This window comes from Pongo pygmaeus, chromosome 23 (genome assembly GCF_028885625.2).
Source record: "Pongo pygmaeus isolate AG05252 chromosome 23, NHGRI_mPonPyg2-v2.0_pri, whole genome shotgun sequence".
Lineage (NCBI taxonomy): Eukaryota > Metazoa > Chordata > Mammalia > Primates > Hominidae > Pongo > Pongo pygmaeus.
In genome coordinates, this window is record NC_085931.1 from 53,146,303 (window position 1) to 53,168,718 (window position 22,416).

The window sequence follows — 22,416 nt, forward strand, 5'->3', positions numbered from 1 at the left end:
AGAGAAACGATTACAGCCATCAACTAGGCTCTGATTATTCTTTAAAAGTAAGTACATTCAGGAAAAAAAAAAAGCTCTTCAAAATATCAGGAAAAAAATAAGTAAGTAAAAGGCTAGAAGGCTGGGCGCTGTGGCTTGTGGCGCATGCCTATAATCCTGGCACTTTAGAAGGCCGAAGTGGAAGGACTGCTTGAGTCCAGCAGTTTGAGACCACTCTGGGCAACACAGTGAGATCTTGTTTCTGCAAAAAATATAAATATTAGCTGGGCATGGTGGCACACGCCTTTAGTCCAGGGAGCCCCAGAGTTCGAGAATGCAGTAAGCTGTGATCACACCACTGCATTCCAGCCTGAGTGACAAAAAACAAAACAAAACAAAAACAAAAACCACATACAATAAAGATTAGATGATAAAGTTGAAGAAAGCATAGAGAAATCAGAACAAAAAGATAATGAGATAAAACATAAAACAGAGGAGAAAAGATAAAAACAGAGGATCGATCCAGGAGGTAAAATGCCTTATATTAACAGGAATTATAAAAAGACAGAGCAGAGAAAATAGAGGGAAGAAAATTTTCAAAGAACTACCACATGACAAATTTCCTGAACTGAAAGATACCAGCGTACATAAGATCTCATAGAGTAGCCAACATAATCAATGAAATGACCTAGTCAAGACCTATCATTTTGACATCTCAAGACCCTAGGGAAAAGGAGAAGATCCTCAAACTTTCCAGGAGAAAAACAGAACACGCATCAAGGGATGAAAAATTAGAATGGCAGTCTTCTCAACTGCAGCATTGGAAGCTAGAGGACAAACCAGGAACAATGACTCCAAGACAGTGAGAGAAAAATCACTTCCAATCTAGAATTCCACACCTAGCCAACTCTCAATTAAGCATGAGGCTAAGATAAAGTCATGCTCAGATATACAGGATCTCAACATTTTTACACTCCCACACACCCTTTCTCACAAAACTACTAAAGGATGATGCACGCCCTTAAATGAAGGCTCACTTTAAGAACGAGGAAGACATGGGATTCACAAAACAGAACATTCAATAGAGGAGAAAGAAATGAAGATGATGATGTTGATGATCTGCCCCAGGATAACAGTTATGAAACAGATCCAAAGAATAAATATCCCAATTGGAAAGTGTGGGTTAGAAAAGATGTGGCCCAAGAAACTTAAGCAAATGAATACATGAGTTAGTAATCCTAGAGAAATGAAACGTTTTAGAAGGAAATATAATAATATGCTTCCTAAGTATTATACATTTCAAAAAATGAAAAACGATTTTAGAAGTCTATACAAATCTTCCAAATTACCTATTTCATTTTCTTTCCATCACATGGGCATAGGCACTTTAATCTGGAGGAATAATCACGTGACATGTAAAAACAAAAACATGGCAGAAAAGGAACCAAATGAAATAAAAATCCCAAGCTGGTAAGAGATTTCTCATACTCACCATCTCTCTGGCTATTTCCAGCGCTTCCTGCAGGCCATAGAGCCTGCCACAAACCAGGTAGATTCCATTGGCCCAGAGAATACAACCCTCATGGACCCAAAATTCATTGCTGTCAAGAGGTAGTTCAGGGATTTGTAACTCCAGCTCAGGGCCACCTTCTGAAGTGGTGGGCACGGAGGGCTTCGAGTCCAAAACAGTCTTTTCACTGCTGCCCTCAGTGGCTGCTTTTTTACAAGGGAGCCCCCTGGACAGGGACCGAGGGCCTCCACCACAGTCTTCCGAGCGGTGGCGCCGCTTAAACCTGGGGTGTGCGGCCAGGCTCCTCTGCTCCTTCTGCTGCTGCTGCTGCTCTTCCTCCTCCTCAGTGTCCGTCTTGGAGCCATTAGAAGCACTTTTGTGCCGTACCTTAACTTTGCTCTGCATTTCTGTGGCCCTCTTAGGAGGTGGATTCTTCGGGAGAGTGGCTGCATAATCTTGGGGATAAAAAGGTCCAAAGAGGTCACCCATGTTCCGGTAACTGGCCCACTTGCCACACAGACAGCAAACCAGGTGCCCCATAACCGAAGACTCTGTCACAACAGGTCCCTGCAGCATAAAGGACGAGGCCGGGAGCGCCTTGCTTTCAGTGCTGCTAGGTGGAGGGGTCAGTGACCTCTGACCCTTCCTGCCCCTCACTAATTTGGTCTGTTCTTCTTCTTCAGCATTGATGATTGTACAAACGGCTCCAAGTTCACACTTATTTACTACATGGATGTAGGGGTAAAAAGACTTGTTCTTGGCATCAGTTTTATCCAGTGGCTGGGTGGCATACTTTAGTTTGATCTCAGGTTCTTGGGGTTCCACAATGGGAACTGCTTGTTTGGTTTTTCGCTTCCTCGGCTGGGCCCCAGGCTTCCTTCTCTCCCTCCTTTGCCTCTGTTTTTTTGGCTTTGGCTCTCCATCTGCAGAACCTTCTGGTATCTGTGGGGGCTGAGGGGGTGGAGGCGGTGGCTGCTGCTGTTTCTTTTGCTTATTCACACTACCAATGGGTCTCCCCTTCTTCTTTCCTGATGGGAAATATCCCTTTGGAGGGAAACCCTCTTGCTTCGGTGAAATCGTCACTGTATCGTTCTCCTTCTCTTCAGCCTTGGGGTTTGCCTCAGGGGCCAATATGCCCACTGGAGGTACATTCTTTGAGTCTGGAAAGATTAAAGGTGCTGTTCCACCTAGGGAACCATCTGGTCTCCCTTGGTTACTACCAGGCTTCTGTGAGGTTGTGGATGTCATGGCACCAGGCGGTTCCTTTCCCGCAGTAACTGTTTCTGCATGCGTCTCTGTCTTCACTTTGTCATCCCCGCTGCCACGCCATTCTTCTGAAGACCTTGGAAGAGGTTTCTCAATGTGCAACTCCTGGTTTGCCGGACTGACTAGGTCAGAAGCCACCTCACCTTTTCTCTTCTCTATGTCAGCATCCTGAACGGCAACACTCCCACCTTCAGGAGGACCACTCTTCAAAGACAGTATATCATCAAGCGTAACCGTGTCTCCCCCAGCCTCCGCACTGTTCGAAGATGCGCTCCTCCTAATATTTGGGGATGTAATCTTCTGAACTATAGCTTCCAATTTTAATCCCCGTCCTTTCCGTGGGGGCAGTATTTTGGTCTTAGCAGGGCTTGTGAGGGTAACAGCAGGGCAGTTTCTGTTATCTGGACTTGGAAGGTCCTTGGAGGAATCTCTCTTAGGGATAGACTTGATATCCTGACTGTGAGAAAGATGGGCATAGGAACTGAATGCTTTATCAGCGCCTTCTTTTGATGAGTGAAGAAGGCGACCTTTATCTTCAGTGCTACTGTTCTTTACATCTTGTGACTGTCTCTTACTGGGAATGGGAGAGATAAAAGAACGAACACGCCTCCTCATGATTAAGGGGTTTTGAGAAGAATGATCCTCCTGGCCTGGAAGTCTCAGCATAACATTGCTAGGTTTGGATGACTGTGTAGCCTCAGCTAGTCCATGTCCATCAGTCTCATGGGGCGGCCCATACCTTTTTTGACTGGACATTCCTGGAGGACCACTGCTTTTGGCTGGAGAAGTTTGCCGAGAAAGATCCCAACAGGATTCTTGTAACTTCTGGGAACCATGCTTTAATTCCATGCCCTTGTTAGGCAGACCATCACTAGACATTAGGCAGCGCCCAGCCTCCTGGGCGCTGGGGTCATGGTAAGTCCCTACTGGTGGGCCATACATCATACCATCTTTGTCATTTTTCAGAGGACTCCGTACTCTGTCAAGAAACTGCTGCTGCCTTGGACTCTTCCGTGGCCCCTCCTGCCTGTGTTGCGCTGCAGCAATTACTCCCTGAGCAGAACTGCTGCTCCAGTCTTTATACTCCTCTGGTTGCTGTTGGTACATCTGTCTCTTGTAATGCAGCTGAGAATTCAAACCTGCGTTAGGGTCCCCATAAGCATGAGCCCGAGTATTTGCGTGATAAGCAGAGGCCAGGGTTTCTGAGTTGGGAGAAAAGGGAGCGTGTAAAGAACTCCGGTTGGCCCTCTCTGAAAAGGTCATGTGTGGATTCATGTGATGAGGGTCTCCCCCTGGGCCTCTGCTCCGCCCAGGAGACATTTTCAATTTTTCTGCAAAGTCATGATATTGAGAAGGGGACCGACCCCTCATGCCCTCCCGACCACCAACTCTGCCAGGGACCCGCCGCATTGGCGTGGGTCTGCTGTCTTGCGGGCCGTAGTCTGAAAGGGAATCATGGGTCGCTGCTCCAGGGCTGGCATTGCCGCGGTAAGACTCATGCTTGATGCTAGGCGGATGGCAGTGGTCTCCAGATTTCTTGTTGTTGAAACTAGCTTGAGATTTAGACTGTTCAAAGTCTTCTTCTTTTATCTGCCCGCTCTGGGATTTCAGCTTGGTTTCCATGGTCACCAAACCACCAGGAAGAATGACCGACTGACTTAAAGTTGGATTGAGACGGTCATTCCTCCCAATTCTGGTGTCGGCACTCATGTGTCCCAGTGAGTGAGCCCCTGGGTCCCTGACAATCTGTCTTAGTGGAGAAATATCACAGATCACTGATCTTCTTTCAGACAGGGAACCCCCAGGCTCATGGGCTGATGACTGAGGCTCTATTTCAAACTTTCTGGGAATTGGATAGTCAGTCAAATTGATCTGTTTCATTTCAGGAGCTGTGCTGCTTGATTTCCTTTCCCAGGGGCCCCAGTGGGGATTTTCTAATAGAGACCCAATACTTTTGTTCAGAAGGCCCCTGCTAGCTAATTCATTGGTTTGACTAACCAAGACATTGGGCCTTGTGGTTCCTTCTAGGCTACCAGCCATCCCCTGATGCTCCTGAGTACTCCTAGAATATCTCCTGTCAGGGTGGTGGTGGTAACCCTGAAGCACTTCCTGCAGGAGGCTTGGGAATTTTTCATTTCTACCCTTTCGTTCCCCATGGCCAGTGAAATCTCCCTTTTCTTGCCCTGTAGGATACTGAGGAAAGCCACTGACATTTCGTGGCACAGCTGACCCGAAACTATCTTTGTAACTATAGCGCAGACTTCCAGGAGATTTGCTAGGCTCAGTTCTGCTTGTAAAACCAGGGCCCGCTGCAGAGTGGCCACTCTGGCCATTTCCTTCTCCATTATGGCTGGAGTTGTTATCGCCATTCTTGTTTCCTTTGCTCCCTCCTCCTCCTGGAGGCTCTGGCTGGGGAAGTGATGCATGACTGGTTTCCTTTGCCCCACCATTGCTAGGTGGCCTTTGAGTGGCTGCAGGATCATCCTCTTGGGAGCCTTTATCTTGTCCACCAGGCTTTTCTACCCGACCTGTCATGGCTTCCCGGGAGACAATCACCCCAACTGTCTTCTCATTAACCTTTGGGTTCCCATCGGATGACAATGGCATGTCCTTAGCGCCTGGTGAGGTGGCCTCTTCTCTTGCGGCAGGACTAGCATTGAGTCTGGGGGGTTCATTCTGAGCACCTTGTGCCGGTGAGGAGCCAGCTTTCTCAGAGGCTCCACCCTTGTAGGTGGTGTCAGAGCTGGTGCTCTGGCCACTTAGTTGCCGCACTCTCTCACCTTGATCCTCTGAACTGCTGGAGCAGCCTCCATCTAATGACTCTGCCATAGGGGACTTCAGCTGTTCTTCAGGTTGTGAGGAGCCTTCAGAATTTGTGCAGCTATCTGCTTTCTTGGAAGATGAGGGCCTCTTGGAGGTCTTCTTCTGAGGAGTCAGGGCATCAGAAAGTAACATGTGCTGGACAGTGTTAGGAAGATTGGCCACTTGAGTACTCAGAGCACTCAAACTACTCAACCCAGGATCTGTCAGTCGCTTTTCTGGTACCCCTTCTAGTCCAAACCCTTTGAAGCCTGCGGCATGAGAATTAGGACTGGGCATCATTGATGGGGTTGGACTGAGTTGAGGCATTAACTGTAAAATTCTGTTTCTGGAACCCATAGGCACACTGCCTTGCCCACACTGGAGATTCTCCCCAGTCTGCATGAGAGGAGATGGGGTAGAACTACAACTTGGAGACTGAACCACAGAGGCAGCTGGAGAAGGGTTAGAAATGGGGCTGAAGTTCTGGTGAAACTGCATGGGGGACCTCACAGGAACCTCAGGCTGGTTGTACTGCCCCACCTGGCTTTGCAGGGGCAGCTTGGTGGCAGCGTTAGTATACTGCATCACATGCTGAGAAGAGTGTTGTTGTTGCTGCGGTTGCTGCTGCTGCTGCCCCTGTTGGGTCCCTTGTGGAATCTTTGCCTGTTCAAAATTCTTCATAGATTGAGGCTGATAGCTGTAATTGGATTGTGTTCCATAAGCCTGTGCATTAGAACCCACATTGTGTCCTTCATACTGAGATCCAGCATTCACACTGTAACTGCCATCATAGCTCTGTCCAGACTGGCTAAAACGCTGTGGTGAAGGGAAGGAGGAGGAGGAGGAGGAGGAAGCAGAAGACTGATAGTGTTGGCCAAACTGACCCACTCTTAACTGGTAACCAGCAGCAGAGGATGGCAGAGTTGAGGGCCGTTGCATTGGCTGTAGATGGGATGAGCTGGATGCTGGTTGGCCAGTGGCCTGTGGCAGGGGCTGATGGGACTGGTAAAGCTGTTGTCTCAACTGCTGGACTTGCTGCTGCTGCTGCTGCTGCTGGCTGGAAGCCTGCTGTTGGTACTGAGCACTCCCTGGAGAGAAAGGCCCTGTGTAATCCTGCTGATAATGCGACACACCGCCAAGGCCAGAGTGCTGTGCTTGAAACTGGCCCACGTGACCCTCACTCCCATACTGATTGCCAAAGCTGCTCCCCTGGGGGGGTCCATAGCTCTGCACAGGCCCAGAAGGCCTTCGCTGAGGAGGCTGTGGGGTTCCTGTAGTCACGGGGTCTTTGTTGCCTGCCATGTAGTAAAAATCTCCAGCCTCTTTCCTGAAACCCTGGTAACCTTGATGGCCAGAGGTCTCACTAGCCATCGCTGCCGCAGCAGCTGCTGCTCCTCGTCGTCCACCACCACTGCCACTGCCACTGCTGCCACTACTGCCACCTGCACCTCCAAAATTCTGGAACATCTGGGCCTGACGAGGGCTGAACTCTTCTAGCCGGGATGAGCCGTGTACCTCCTGTGGGTAGCTTTGCTGGTTTCCGTGGTAACTGCTTTGCTCCCGAAAGGACTGCATACTGTTCAGCAGCACAGCAGCAGGCCAACAGCCCTCCTAGAAATAGAAGAAAAGAAAGAAAAACATTAGACACGCATCTCCTCGGTACAAATAAAATCAAGTCTAGATGATGGAGGAGATAAAGATGAATCAGACGCCCAGATGAAGCTGACTGGTTTGAATTTATATATATATTTTTTTGAGAGAGTCTCGCTCTGTCACCCAGGCTGGAGTGCAATGGCACGATCTCAGCTCACTGCAACTTCCGCCTGCAGGGTTCAAGCAATTCTCTTGCCTCAGCCTCCCGAGTAGCTGGGACTACAGGCGCGTGGCCACCAGGCTCGGCTTATTTTTTGTATTTTTAGTAGAGACAGGGTTTCACTGTGCTGGCCAGGCTGGTCTCGAACTCCTGACCTCGTGATCCGCCCGCCTCGGCCTCCCAAAGTGCTGGGATTACAGGCATGAGCCACCATGCCTGACCTTGAATTTCATCTTTTATATTTTATCCACTTCTGAAAATGCACATATGCAGAGAAATGGCCTAAAGAGTGAGGCAAGAATCTGTAGTAGAATGAAAAGCAGCATTCTGAGTGCATACAAACCCAATATAGCAAAAACATGTATGTCTCATGTATCTAATAACGCCTCCATTATTAGACAAATGAGCCCCCAAACTCAACCGTATTAAAATATGGGGCTGTGTTATTACTGTCAATGAAAAACAGCAATTTTTCAATGAGTCTTCCGGTTATGGGGGGGAGGGGGTGTGGGGTAAGAAAAACTGAATTCTTTTTTTTTTTTTTGAGACAAGGTCTCACTCTGTTGCCCAGGCTGGAGTGTGCAGGGGCACAGTCATAGTTCACTGCAGCATCAAACACCTGGCCTCAAATGATCCTCCTGCCTCGGCCTCTCGAAGTTTTGGGATTATAGGCATAAGCCACTACTTTCATTTCTCTGCTTTCATGTATTAGGGTGATCACTGAACTGCGGGTTTTAACACTGGCTGCTGATCGCCACTCCCCAACACTGAGAAACAGACCTGGCCAGAGAACTGCAGCCAATTCCTTATGTCCAAGTGCACATTTTTGCAGCTTTACTGTAATTGCCAACTACCTGTGATGACTGGTGACTCCAGGACACTCAGCCCATACGGGTTCCACACAAACTTTGGAGTCAACCTCTTCTTGGCATATGATTGTGTCTAAAGCACCCCTCTCTCCGCCACTCTCCTTCAACTCCCAGGTACACTGGCTAGACTTAAGCCAGTGAACAGCAGTGACTATTCTTCCAGATTATTTTGGGAAGTTTCCAAGAAGTTCCAGCACCTTTACCCGCCATGTGGTATTTTTATTTGCCAATTTTTTAAATTCACAGTTATTACTGGCCATTACTATGAAACAAGAATTAGAAGCAATCATCTTGGAGGACAGCAAAAAAACAGAGGAAAATAGGAATTCATCAAGCCTAGGACCCAGACTCTTTCAAAGTTATCTGACTAAGCCACCACTTTGTATTACCTTTTATAATCCCACTTAAACAATCAAGCTGATTTTTTTCCTCTTTCACCTGGGCCTGTCTCTTCAGAGTCAGAGATGAAAGGAACAAGGCCAAATTGCTCCAAATGACTTTAGAACCAATTATTTAAAAAAAAACAAGTTCCGAAACACATACAGGGTAAAGTGAGGTACTAATAGACAGTTTAGTTTAGTTACAATGGTTTATGAAGCTAGTTTCCTAGTTCCCCTGAAGCGGAGCTGAAAATGAGTTGCCTGCAGGAAACTGCAGTCAACGACCCTTTTAAAGGTAAGTCAGATTCATCCTCTCCAATCCCTGGAGTGGCTCCCACCTCATTCTTTGGGAAACTGGTCTCAAAGGCCCCCGGCTCCCACCCCCATGACCTCCCTGAGTTCCTCCCCTACCACTCTCTGCTCTAGCCCCCCAGTCTCCTTGCTCCTGGAACAGGCTTACCGCATATCTACACAGGAACTCTGTTCTCACCTGCACGTTCTTCTCCCAGAGCCAGACAGCTTGCTCCTTCCAGTCTTTGGGCAAGCATCACTCATTCCCTGATCATTCTAGTAAAAACAGCCAGCTCCACACCTTTTCCCTGGCTGTAACTCCCTCCCGTTTTACCCCCTGCCTGGCCCGGTACTTACTCCAAACAGACACATATATGCTACTTGTTTACTGTCTGTCTCTCCTCTGACTAAAATGTAAATTCCTTAAAGGGCAGAAACTGCCTGTTCCTTGCTGTAATCCTCACGTCATCACACCGGAGGCTGTGTGAATGATTAAATGGTGTAAGAACTAGGCCTTAGAGAACTAGGCTAGAACTCACATATTCAGAGATGGTGCTGTGGGAGTGATATGAGAGAATTATAGAAAGTGAAAATAGAATATGATCAACCTAAAAGCAGAGCTGGAGGATGCTGAAGACACTGCCCAGAGGGTCTTCTACATGGTCAGTAAAAGATGCCAGTTGTCCTGTCAGTTCGGCCTTGAAAGTGGGTAGCCACCCACAATAAATCTGTCCCTTCACTGCCACCCTCTCATAAGGACCTCCATACTGTTCCAGCTGGCTCTTCACCACCCCCCCATCATTCTTAGAACTATCAAGAGCAATTCTGCCTACATGAGTGTTTTTTCTCCTTGTGATGTGCCCCTGCTCTACTCCTCAGTGCCAGAGGCCTTCTCTAGATAAAACAAGGCTGAATGAGGGCTAAACTGAACAAAAACATTAAAGCTAGCAGTTTAAACTAATGAAAAGCCTTCTCAAGAGATATTCTCTATAAAAAGCTATGTTACATGTTGTTTAATTAATCCTTCTGGAAATACAATCAGGCTTCTGAAGATCTGAGTGTATAAACAATGTTGCCACTTGCTCCATATTCTTCCTAAATAGGAGCCACGAAGAGCTAAAGGCCGCTTTAAACATCAGCATATCAGACCTCAGGCTGCCCTATCTCCAGACAGGGAAAACAGATACAGGAAGGACTCCTTCTTAGGTCTGTTCTCAGCCCTCCCCTGCAGATTCCCTGTCCTGTATGATACCCCTTTCCCTATTGTTATGGTTCTACTTTATGAAATAGAAGAAAAAAAAAATCCAAGGCCAAATACCTCCCTGCAGGGTTCCAGTCGTGCTAAATATTCTTAGTATACATGAAGCACCTGAGTACTAGAAGGTGGATGCCCAGGTTTATCTTTTTTAGGAATGCCAAGTAAACCAATTAAGAAAACCAAGTAGCATATACCAACGACAGAAAATGTAAACCTGGAGCTATAAAATAAGTAATAGGGTGGGTGTGGTGGCTCACACCTGTAATCCCAGTGTTTTGGGAGGCTGAGGTGGGAGGATTGCTTGAGGTCAGGAGTTCAAGACCAGCCTGGGTTAAAAAAAAAAAAAATTTAAATGCACAGTGTGATGAGGTATGCCTACAGTCCCAGCTGCTCAAGAGGCTGAGGTGGGACGATTGCTTGAACTCAGGAGTTCGAGGCTGCAATGAGCTATGAATGTGCCAATGTGCTCCACCCTGGGTGACAGTAACCCCGTCTCTTAAAAAAAAAAAAAAAAAAAAGAGCTAATTGAGATAATTCCGATTTTATCCCATCATCTTAAAAAAAGCATCAGTGTAGTCAGTTTTAAAGCACTGTGATTAGTAATAATAAGTGCCTGAATTCCTTTGTTTAAATGAATACAAATAGGAAAATCTGATACCTCAAAGGAATAAGTCACCTAAGGAACTTGCATACATACTCTAAAAAAGAGGCTGGGCACAGTGGCTCACACCTGTAATCTCTGAACTTTGGGAGGTCGAGGCAGGCAGATCGCTTGGGCTCAGGAGTTCAAGACCAGCCTGGGCAACGTGGCGAAACCCTACCTCTATAAAAAATACAAAAATTAGCCAGGCGTGGTGATGCATGCCTGTAGCCCCAGCAACTTGGGGGGCTGAGGCAGGAGGATCGCCTGGGCCTGGGAGGCAGAGGTTGCAGTGAGCAGAGATCGCACCACTGCCCTCCAGCCTGGGCAACAAAGTGAGATTCTGTCTCAATAAATAAATAAGAGGCCTATCGATGTACTTCCCATCCATACTGACTCTCCCTTTCCTGTTTTTCTCCTGTATTCCTAACTTTCTGAACAGTTTCAGAAGGGCTGTGGAGGTGTATTAGTGAGGTCCAGAACTCTGTGCCTATACATTCCAGAATCCATGTGCCGACCTCACAAACTCACTCAATAACCAGTTGCAGACTTGTTCTCCCCATCCTATTAGAGGGCTGATGACCTTGCCCTCTTATAGAAACCAACATTGGCTTTCTCTGTCCTTCTTCCTCCATATGTCCAACAACATCCCACTTCCCAATCCATTCTCTTTTTTGGAAAGAGAGTCTCACTCTGTTGCCCAGGCTGGAGTGCAGTGGCACGACCACGGGCTCACTGCAGCCTCAACTCCCAGCTCAGGCAATCCTCCTGCCTTAGCCTCCCAAGTAGCTGGGACCACAGGCATGGGACCCCTGGCTAATTTTTAAAAAATAATTGGGACCATGGTTTTTATAATTTTTAAAAAATAGACACGCAGTCTCACTATTCTGTCCAGGCTGGTCTCAAACTCCTGGGTTCAAGCGATCCTGCTGTTTCAACCTCCCAAAGTGCTAGAATTCAGCCATTGTGCCTGGCCCCAGCTAATTTTTTCATCCTCTGTCATGATTTTCTGTTTATTCTCCTTCTTTGCCTTTAAATCCTCAAGATATTGACAATGATGCATCTAGTTATAGCCCCTGTGTGAGAGATATTCCCTCTTTGCCCCCACAGCCTCTTCTCACCCATCTCCACCCTACTCTGTGCCCTAGAAGGGACAGTGGAGGGACAACTGACAGGCCCCACCACCTTCCGCCTTCTGACCCAGTTTGGCTGGTAAGAGGCAGGAGAGGAGGAAAGTGAGACAGAGCAACTTACTCCCCTGGCTCCCACCCCGAGGTTACTGAGGCTGATTGAGACCCTCCACCAATGGCTGCAGCTCCATCGGGCAACCTGAACATATAATATAGCCACTTTCTCCAAGCTCCAGGAACCACTTCATCCTCTGCCCTTCAGGTCTAGAAGGTAGTAGGTAACAACTCCCTGCTACTGCCAGCCCAGAAGACTTCACTTTCCTGTTGGCTTCCCCAAACCCTGCTCACCCTTTACAGTCCCTTTATTAATCTTCTGCATTGTCAACTCAGCATCGTGACCACCCTCCTTCCAAGCTCTCTCTGCAGATCAGAAGCTGAGAACTTCCGTTCCAGAACCCTTTAGCAGCATGATTCTGGGTTACCGTTTGCAATGAGAAGTGCAAGAGAGATTTAGAAAGCAAAATAAACGTAGAGGCTGATGATGTTCCCTGGAGGCAGATGCAGCACACGTGGATTCATAGCGGCTTCCCCATGAGCTCATGAGAACCCTTCACTATGACACTTCAGTATGAAATAATCAGGAACCTTCCCAATTCCAGTTCTTCCAGGGTTGGGTAAAGCCCTAATTCCTGTATCAAAACCATTCATACCTGGAATAGAAAACTTCTCTTTTCCTGAATGAACCCTGAATGAAACAATTAAACACTCCTCAAATTACCCAGTTTGAGTGTGCCATCTGTTTTCTACTGGGACCCTGACTGATAAGAGTTTTTCTCATTCCTAGGATTTCAGAGTAGACTATTACCACTTGGGGAATGAGAGACTTCTATTTCATGCACTATGACATAGAACAGGGACTAAAAATCCTCCCTCAATAAAACACTTAGAAATGTCAGAAAAAATGTGTAGCCAAGTTGCAAGAAAGTAAGAAATGCCCAAAGTCCAAAATTGGATGAGATACTATGAAAAGAGTTGCAGGCAGGTGCTGGGCTCTGAATGCCAAGGATGTGGGGTCTATAGGGCTTATTAACCATATGGCAAAGGTTTTCTTTTTTTTTTTTTTTTTTTTGAGACAGAGTCTCACTCTGTCGCCCAGGCTGGAGTGCAGTGGCACCATCTCGGCTCACTGCAAGCTCCGCCTCCCGGGTTCACGCCATTCTCCTGCTTCAGCCTCCCGAGTAGCTGGGACTACAGGCGCCCGCCACCAGGCCCGGCTAATTCTTTGTATTTTTAGTAGAGACGGGGTTTCACCGTGTTAGCCAGGATGGTCTCAATCTCCTGACCTCGTGATCCGCCCGCCTCGGCCTCCCAAAGTGCTGGGATTACAGGCGTGAGCCACCGCACCCGGCCCCATATGGCAAAGGTTTTAATGACCATGCAGAGACAGAGCAAGGCCTCTGGCTCTCTAGACAGATCAGTACTTAAGGACTCTGGACAGTGTCACTTGTGGCTGTAATCATTTCTAAAAGATAACAAAATGTATTTATTATTAGGCAGTAACTAACTCATTTTCAATGACAAAGATAATGTTGTTCTTCCTCAACTGACCCAACTGCCTATTCTCAAAGAAAACCAAGATCATCCCAAGCAAAAAGCTTTAGAATAACCCCAAACTGACCTTTCACTTTGACTCTGTATTTACCTCATCATGACACTACTCTCCTTCCTGTATTTGTCCTTTCCCATTCCATCCTCGTCACTGTCATTTTCATCTTTCTTGGACTAGAATAACACCTGAAAAGTTCTCTTTCCCAGTACTTTCTTTTGCTTAACTGCCATTTTGACACCATCACACTTCCCATAGGCCCTGAAGCCCTGTGACATCTTCCCAACACAATTTCTGCTTCTCTCCACCCTCTCAAACAAGCCTGCTCAGCCCCCTTTGTGCCATCGGCCCACTCTCACCTTGGTCTCAGCCCCCTTTGTGCCATCGGCCCACTCTCACCTTGGTCTCAACTTGGAGCCTTCTTTTAAGCATCCCCAGGCCCATAAATTCCTTCTTGCCATGTGAGATCACATAGTTCTTAAGAGCTCTTAGAATGTGTCCTGCTGTATCTTAAGAGCTCCTAAAATGTGTTATCTATGTGATTTTCTCTACAAATCTTCCTCTAAGCAGAGAATGTGTTGGCTTTACCTCGCTTAGTAAAAACAAACCAATTAAAGTATTTACCTTTAACCAGTATCTGAGGTATGTACTATTGATATAATAAAAATCGCTGGCCGGCCACAGTGGCTCACACCTGTAATCCCAACACTTTGGGAGGCCGAGGCAGGCAGGTTGTTTGAGCTCAGGAGACCAGTATGGGCGACATAACAAGACCCCGTCTCTACAAAAAATACAAAAGAATTAGCTGGGTGTGCTGGCTTGTGCCTGTAGTCCCAACTATTCCAGAGGCTGAGGCGGGAGGATCACTTGAGCCTGGGAGGCAGAGGTTGCAGTGAGCCGAGGCTGCACGCTACTACACTCCAGCCTGGGTGCTAGAGTAAGACCTGTCCCAATAAATAAATAAATAATTGCCATTTATTAAGCAATCTATATATGTCAGTCACTGTGTGATTTTACCTGTAACTCAATTAATGAATGAGGGGGAAAAATTTATGTAATTTTTTCCAAAAGTCCAAATTTTCCAAAAGTCACTCCTCTATCACAAGTTGGAGCTGATATTCTGTAACTCCAATTCTTTTGATTCTAGAACCCATAACCCTTTCTTTCACTGTACCACAAAATTAGGCAAGGAGGATCCAAATCCATATTTTTGAAAATCCTGACACACATTTGGGTCAGATCTCTAATAACTGTGGCTATCAGTTATTGCATGCCTCACATATGTGACATACTACCAGGTGCTTTACACAAATGTTAATGCATTTCATCCTCACCATGATCTAAGAAATGTTAGTAATCCTTTTTGTAAATGGAGACTCAGAAGTTAAACAAGCAAAATATTCATGGTAAGATATATAATATGCCCACTGCAAAACCCAGTCTGTATTTTCCAATCTCTGACATTGGGAAGCATTTTAGAAAGGAATCTTAAGGAATCTTGCTAGAATTTAGTTGACTGCTTGTACCTAGGTATATCTATAACATCTGTATCGTTTGTTTTGTGTATGTGCAAATGTGGGCTCTTCCTAAGTGTATCAAGCATAAAGATCTGCTCAGTGACTTAATATTTCATACTCTATGTCCTGTTTGCACATGGGCAGAGCCTATATTTTTCTCAGTGACTACAAGTTATCTAGTGTAATAGGACTTCAGAATAAGATGAAGTGTAATGAAGGTGCTGGCTTCCTCCCTGACTTGGGAGATCAGAAGAGTCTGAAAGCAACTCAGAATTCGCAAGTCAGTTACTTGTCTAGAGGAAAAGAAACCCACAAGAATGCTGCATATCTAAAAAGATTGCTTTCTGGGTGTAAGCTATAAAAAATATCCACCTTGAATCATGATCAAATACATGCAGGCAAAAACTAGGGGGATAAATTTATAACTATTACATTTCCTGGCTGGGCGCGGTGGCTCACGCCTGTAATCCCAGCACTTTGGGAGGCCGAGGTGGGCAGATCATGAGGTCAGGAGATTGAGACCATCCTGGCTAACACAGTGAAACCCCGTCTCTACTAAAAATACAAAAAAATTAGCCGGGCCTGGTGGCGGGCGCCTGTAGTCCCAGCTACTTAGGAGGCTGAGGCAGGAGAATGGCGTGAACCTGGGAGGCGGAGCTTGCAGTGAGATCGCACCACTGCACTCCAGCCTGGGCAACAAGCGAGACTCTGTCTCAAAAAAAAATTTCCTAAAAAATTTAAAAGATGATATCCCATCTGGTTAGGTTAGGCTGAAGCTGGTACCAAAAAAAAAAAAAAAAAAAAAAAAAAAAAAAAAAAAAAAAAAAAAAAAAAAAAGGCAGCATAAATGATTATGACTATTTTGGAAAAGAAAACTGGTAATAAAACAGTCAACCAAACAAAAAAACAAAATACCAATATATTCACTCCAGTAATACGTATTAGAAGAAAAAACTGGCAACAACCTATTTGAAAATTGATTAAACAAATTACAGTATATCCACTCAAAGAAATAGTACATAATCATTATAAACAATTGCAAAGACTCTAGCACCATGGAAAATTACGTAGTATCAGATGAAAAGAGCAGCTCACATAAACTTATACCTGTCCTATGATTATAACTATCTGAAAATGAGGCATTCATTTAGTCCCAGGCCAAAGGGAATAATGGAGAAAAAGGAAAACTTCTGGACTATCCAAGGTGGCAGCGTTGTGGAAGTATTGTTTCCCCTTTTCATTTCTATTTACATTAATTTTTGTGTAGGAAATAATCTTTTTTTTTTTTTTTTTTTTTTGAGACAGTCTCGCACTGACTGCTAGAGTGCAGTGGTGCAATGTCGGCTCACAGTAGCCTCTGCCTCCCAGGTTCAAGCAATTCTCCTGCCTCAGCCTCCCAAGTAGCTGAGATTACAGGTGCCTGCCACCACGCCTGGCTAATTTTTGAATTTTTAGTAGAGATAGCATTTTGCCACGTTGGCCAGGCTGGTCTTGAACTCCTGACCTCAAGTGATCCACCTGTTTTGGCTTCCCAAAGTGCTGGGATTACAGGGTGAGCCACAGTGCTCAGCCAAAATGTCATTAACCTCATTTAAAAATTACAACCCTTAAACTATCTCAACAGTATCAGAGCTTTATCTGTTCCCACTGACAGCAAAGTGCTGCTCTGCCCAAGGGAAAGAAACAGAAGCACAGGGGACCCCACAAGTCAGAAGCAGGAGGGAAAGGAGGAGCTTGCCAGACAGGACCTCTACTTCAGGAAACCTGGTGCCAATGCCACACACAGGGTTGTTGGACACCACAGTGCCCAGGCAAGTGTGCACACAGAATCACTAGCTCAAAATTATTTTTGAGAATCAGGCCTAAAGTCAGCTAAATTCCATCCCACAGTGGGCAGGCCTATTATTAGGCATAATCTCAAACAGCCAAGAGGCTGTAAGCATCCTATCCACCACATGCTTCTGTAACTCTGCAAGGAGATGCCATAAATCTGCTCCTGAGCAGACCAAAGGCACCTGGGCCCCATCCTGGCCCCACCCCCACTCCATGGCTATCTGTCTTATTTTCACAGGGGCATCCCAAGATCACTTCAGATGACCACATATGTGAGCAGGATGGCCAAACAGTTCCCAAAAAGGGGGCAGGAGAAGGGTGGGAGCAGGGCATCTCTGGGGCTAGCTAGAGCTCCTGTGGGATTTTCTTAAATGCTGAGCGTAGGGGCTTCTGAGATGTCATTGAATATATTTTTTCATTTAAAGGTTGTATTAATACATAATTTCTAAACCTTCAGAGGCAAAAGGGAAGTAATCAGTGTTGCCACTTATAGGCTAAAAGGACGTTCCATTTTATAATTCATTCAAATATAATTTTGAGGCCGGGCCTGGTGGCTCAAGCCTGTAATCCCAGCACTTTGGAAGGCTGAGGCAGGCAGATCACCTGAGGTCAGAAGTTCAAGACCAGCCTGGCCAACATGGTGAAATGCTGTCTCTACTAAAAATACAAAAACTAGCCACGTGTGGTGGCGGAAACCTGTAATCCCAGCTACTCAGGAGAATCGCTTGAACACAGGAGGTGGAGGTTGCAGTGAGCCAAGATCACGCCGCTGAACTCCATCCAGCCTGAGTGACAGAGTGAGATTCTGTCTCTTAAGAAGAAATAATAATAAAACAAACAAATATAATTCTGAATTAAAATTCAAAAGATATCAATGACCAATCCAAAGTAGAAGTGGGCAAACGCTATATGAAAATTAGAGACTTCACTGAACAACACAAAAAAGCTCAAAACAAAATGAAAGAAACTAGCAGAACAAACGGTATAGCTAGATAAAAAGGGCTAGTATTATAAAAACGTTAAGTCTCCACATATTAGTTTATAAAATTCTAATAGGTTCTAGTCAAAATCTCAATAGGGTATTAAAAAATAATTTTTAAGACTGGGCGTGGTGGCTCACGCCTGTAATCCTCCTGGCACTTTGAGAGGCCAAGGCAGGCAGATCACATGAGGCCAGCAGTTCAAGACCAACCTGGCCATTACGGTGAAACCCCGTCTCTACTAAAAATACAAAAATTAGCTGGGCATGGTGGCGCACGCCCGTAATCCTAGCTACTTGAGTGGCTGAGGTACAAGAATCACTTGAACTCTGGAGGCTGCAGTGAGCTAAGATCGTGCCACTGCACTCCAGCCTCGGAGACAGCAAGAGCCTCTCTCAAAAAAATAAAATAATAATTTTAAATTACTTCAAATGTACAGAAAGTGCAAAAATAGTTCAAAGGGCTCACATACCCTCTTCAACGAGATTCTCCAACTGATGCTTTACATCATTTGCTCCATTATCTTTTCCTGACCCCTTTGAGAGCAGGCTGAAGGCATGAAGCTCCATTGTTGCTCAATACTCTAGTGCGTTATTTCCAAAAACAAGGACATTCTCCTCCATAACCAGCATACAAGCCTCCACATCAGGAAATCAACACTGATACTACACTCTCAATCCAATCCATAGACCCCATTTGAATTTTGTCAGCTGTCCCAACAATGTCTTTTTCCTTTCTGGTCCAGAAGTCTACCCGAGAGCTACATCTCACCAGTGTCAATCAATCTGGAATAGTTCCCTTTTCTCTTCCTGACTTCCATGTCCCTGCCAGAGTACAGTCTTTTCATTTTGCAGGATAACCCTCAATCTGATCTGTATTTCCTCATGACCAGACTCAGGTCATGCTTCCTTAGTGGCAATACCAGACACATGGTGCTGTGTTCTTCCCAGGACATTGCATAAGAAGAAGACTGACGGCAACCCATCCCACTACTGCTGATATTTACCATATTCACCTGGTAAAGATTATTAGAGATGCAGTGTCTCAGGCCCCGCAGACCTACAGGATCAGATTCTGCATGTTAACAAGGTCACTAGCAAGTCACACATATGTTACTGTTTGTGAAGCACCAGTGAAAGGTCTTATAAAAAGTAAGAGCCACATGGGGAAGTTCAGATTTTATTAGAAGCCGTTGGAGGGTTTTAAGCTATAGAGTGGCATGATCTGGTTTCAGTTCTTAAATGGCTCCTCTGGCTGTTCTGTGGAAAACAGAGCAGGGAAGGGGCAAGGACAGAGCAGGGAATTGGTTGGTTGGTAGTCTGGTGAAGGGAAGGGGCAAGGACAGAGAAGGGAATTGGTTGGTTGGTAGTCTGGTAAAGGGAAGGGCAAGGACAGAGCAGGGAATTGGTTGGTTGGTAGTCTGGTGAAGGGATGTTGGCTGCATGGGTGAATGTGGTGTTGATGGAGGTGGTGACACATGGTCAAAACGGACACAGTTTGAAGTTAGAGCCAACAGAAATTGCTAATGGATCAGAAGTGGACATGAGAGCCACAACAACAATGATAAACAGCAGCAGCCAACACTAGTTAAACACAAGCCACGTGCCAGCCACTGCTCCATGTCTTTTCAGGTGAAAATTCATTCAACTGTCACAATAATCCCAAGAGGTACAAGTGACAACCCTACTTCATTCAAATGAAGACAACATGGTAGAGATAGGTTGTGTAGGTGCCCAAGGCCTCAGATCTGAGCTTAGGCAGTGACTGGGGAGCTTGTACTCCATCACCATCCCTTACAGAACAACTGCAAACATGGTACCATTTATGAAGAGAAATGAGGCTGGTAAAGGGAATCAACAGTGCTTTGCCAAACATGGCAACACGCGATTCCCACTGCACGTCCACATGGAAACAGCAGGGAGACAGCTAATGCGACAGGATCTCCAAGGAAAGTTGGGGTAGAGATAAAATGGGAAGGTCATTAGCACAGAGGTAGTATTTAAAGCCAACAGAGTAGATGAGATCACCCAGAGCAGTTTTTCAAACTGCAGGCTGTGAAATCAATTTAGTGGGTCATGAACAGCACTTAAAAAAAGAAATGAAATAGACAGAATGGAAAATAACAGAGTCCACTGCTCATGAAGTATAAGAACCGTTTTAAGAAACTTTTGTTTCTGTTGTGTCTGTGTGCACAAGACGGTGTAGTGTGTTTGTACTTGTCCGGCACTTGGTATGGCTGAAAAAAAGATTTAAAACCACTGGTCTAGAGGTTAACTTGGAGTGACTGATCCCTGCAATCACTCTATCATTTAGAAGGTGGAGAAGAGGAAAAGAAGCCAGAAAAGGAGAGTGAAGAAAGAGGAAGGAGGAAAGGCAGTGGGGGGTCCCAAGCAAATGTGACATGTTGGACATCCAACGTGCTGGTGAGAGTCATGCAGTATGACCACAACTGAGATGTCCATAATTATGGAATGGCAAGGTAAGCACACAGCTGTGGGAGCAGAGGGGCAAGTAACCTGCTTAAACTTAGCACAGAATAAAAAAGGGAAGGAGAGAGGTGATATTAGGATTTTATTTGAGATCTAAGTTTAAGGGAATGGCAGGATATCCAGTCTGTAACTTCCATAAACAGCAAATATCCAATCATTCTTTTATTGTTGTTGTTTTTAAGCATCTACTATGTGCTGGGCTGTTTACTAGACCTGGGAAAATAACTAGGACACTGTTCTATCCTGAAAACCCTCAAACTGCAAGAGAATAACACAGCTGCAGTACAGTGAAGAGAGGGTCAGGAGACAGGGCGTGTAACAGGTTTGTCGAAGGCCACGGCAATTTTCCTTTCCAACCATACTGCTCACTATTGGCCAAACCCACCACTCCACACGGACCATGCGCTCGGACCTCTTGATTTGTGCTTGGCCTCTCCCCAAAACACTTTCCAAATCTGAGTCATTCCTCAAGGCCATTTGGCTTCCTCACTGAAGCCTTCAGGAAAACGGCTCAGCTTGGTGATCTTGCCTTCCCCAAACAGCTACAGCACTTCTTGTCCATACACCATTACCTGGTGGCTGTGTCCTTATTTCCCCACTTGGTATGAATGCCTTATCTCCCCAGCTGAGCCATATATTGTTGAAGGCATGTAACAAACATGTCTCACATCTACAAGGTCCTCAAACAGCAGCCAAGCAAACACTTGTTGCTCTGCTATTAGACTTCCCTCCAATCCAACTTGCATTTCAGCATCTTACTGAAAAAGATATGATTAATTCACCCCCTATTTTAAAACCTTCACTGGCTCCCAATTATTAGTATAGCACATGCAGACTTGTCTTCCAGGTGTGCCACACGGCTTTCCCTTCCCTGCCTCCCAAACACCTTAAAGTTCAAGCAACAGCAATAAAAATAGTCGCGTGCTACATAACACATTTCTGTCAACAATGACCACGTACACGATGGTGGTCCCATCAGAGTACAATGGAGCTGAAAAATTCCTAACGCCTGGTGATGCTGTAGCTGTCATAATGCAATGTATTACCTCCTTGTTTATGGTGATGCAAGAGTAAACCTGATATACTGCCAGTGTTGTATAAAAGCATAGCACATACAACTATGTACAGTACATAATACTTGAAAATAAACTATGTTACTGGTTTACATATCCTATGTAGAATTCTATGTTATGTATACTATGTATTCTACTTATAAAAATAGTTAACTAAAGCTGGGTGTGGGAGCATGTGCCTGTAGTCCTAACTACTCAGGAGGCTGAGGCAGGAAGATCTCTTGAGCCCAGGACTTCAAGTCTAGCCTTGGGCAACATGGCAAGACCACATCTCAAAAAATAAATTAAAAAAAAGTTAACTGTAAAACAGCTACCGTCAGGCCTTGCAGGAGGTACCCAAAAGAAGGCGCAGGGGCTCACGCTTGTAATCCCAACACTTTGGGAGGCCAAGATGGGCAGGTCACTTGAGACCAGGAGTTCAAGACCAGCCCTGCCAACATGGCAAAACCTCGTCTCTACTAAAAATACAAAAATGAGCCGGGCGTGTTGATGCACGCCTATAATCCCAGCTACGCGGAAGGCTGAGGCACAGAATCGCTTGAACCTGGGAGGTGGAGGTTGCAGTGAGCCGAAATCATGCCACTGCACTCCAGTCTGGGCGACAGAGAGAGACTGTCTCAAAAAAAACCAAAGCAAACAAACAAAAGACACTTATCATAGAAGATGATAGCTCCATGTGTGTTACTGACCCTAAAGACCTTCCAGTGGGCCAAGATGTGAAGCTGGAAGACAGTGATATTGATTATTCTGACCCTGTGTAGGTTTAGGCTAATGCATGTGTGTGTGTCTTAGTTTTTAACAAAAGCGTTTAAAAAGTAAAAAAACAAAAAGTAAAAAATATTTAAACAGGGCTCGATGCAGTGGCTCACGTCTGTAATCCCAGTACTTTGGAAAGCCAAGGTGGGTGGATCACATGGGGTCAGGAGTTCCAGACCAGCCTGGCCAACATGGTGAAACCCCGTCTCTACTAAAAAAAAATA

The 22,416-nt window shown here is 45.6% G+C and overlaps 1 protein-coding gene across 6 annotated transcripts in view; it reads right to left on the bottom strand.

The window, feature by feature from the left end:
• TCF20 (transcription factor 20) overlaps positions 1 to 22,416 on the bottom strand; it is a 183,003-nt gene that overhangs the window by 47,783 nt on the left and 112,804 nt on the right. For all 6 annotated transcript variants that reach the window (XR_010125907.1, XR_010125906.1, XR_010125908.1 and 3 more), the window contains one exon: positions 1,472 to 7,168. Coding sequence is in view for 3 of the 6 variants with exons in the window: in XM_054469982.2 (XP_054325957.2) it covers positions 1,472 to 7,132 (5,661 nt within the window). In the remaining 3 variants the exon portion in view is untranslated. Of the gene's footprint in view, positions 1 to 1,471; positions 7,169 to 22,416 lie in introns of those variants that run through there.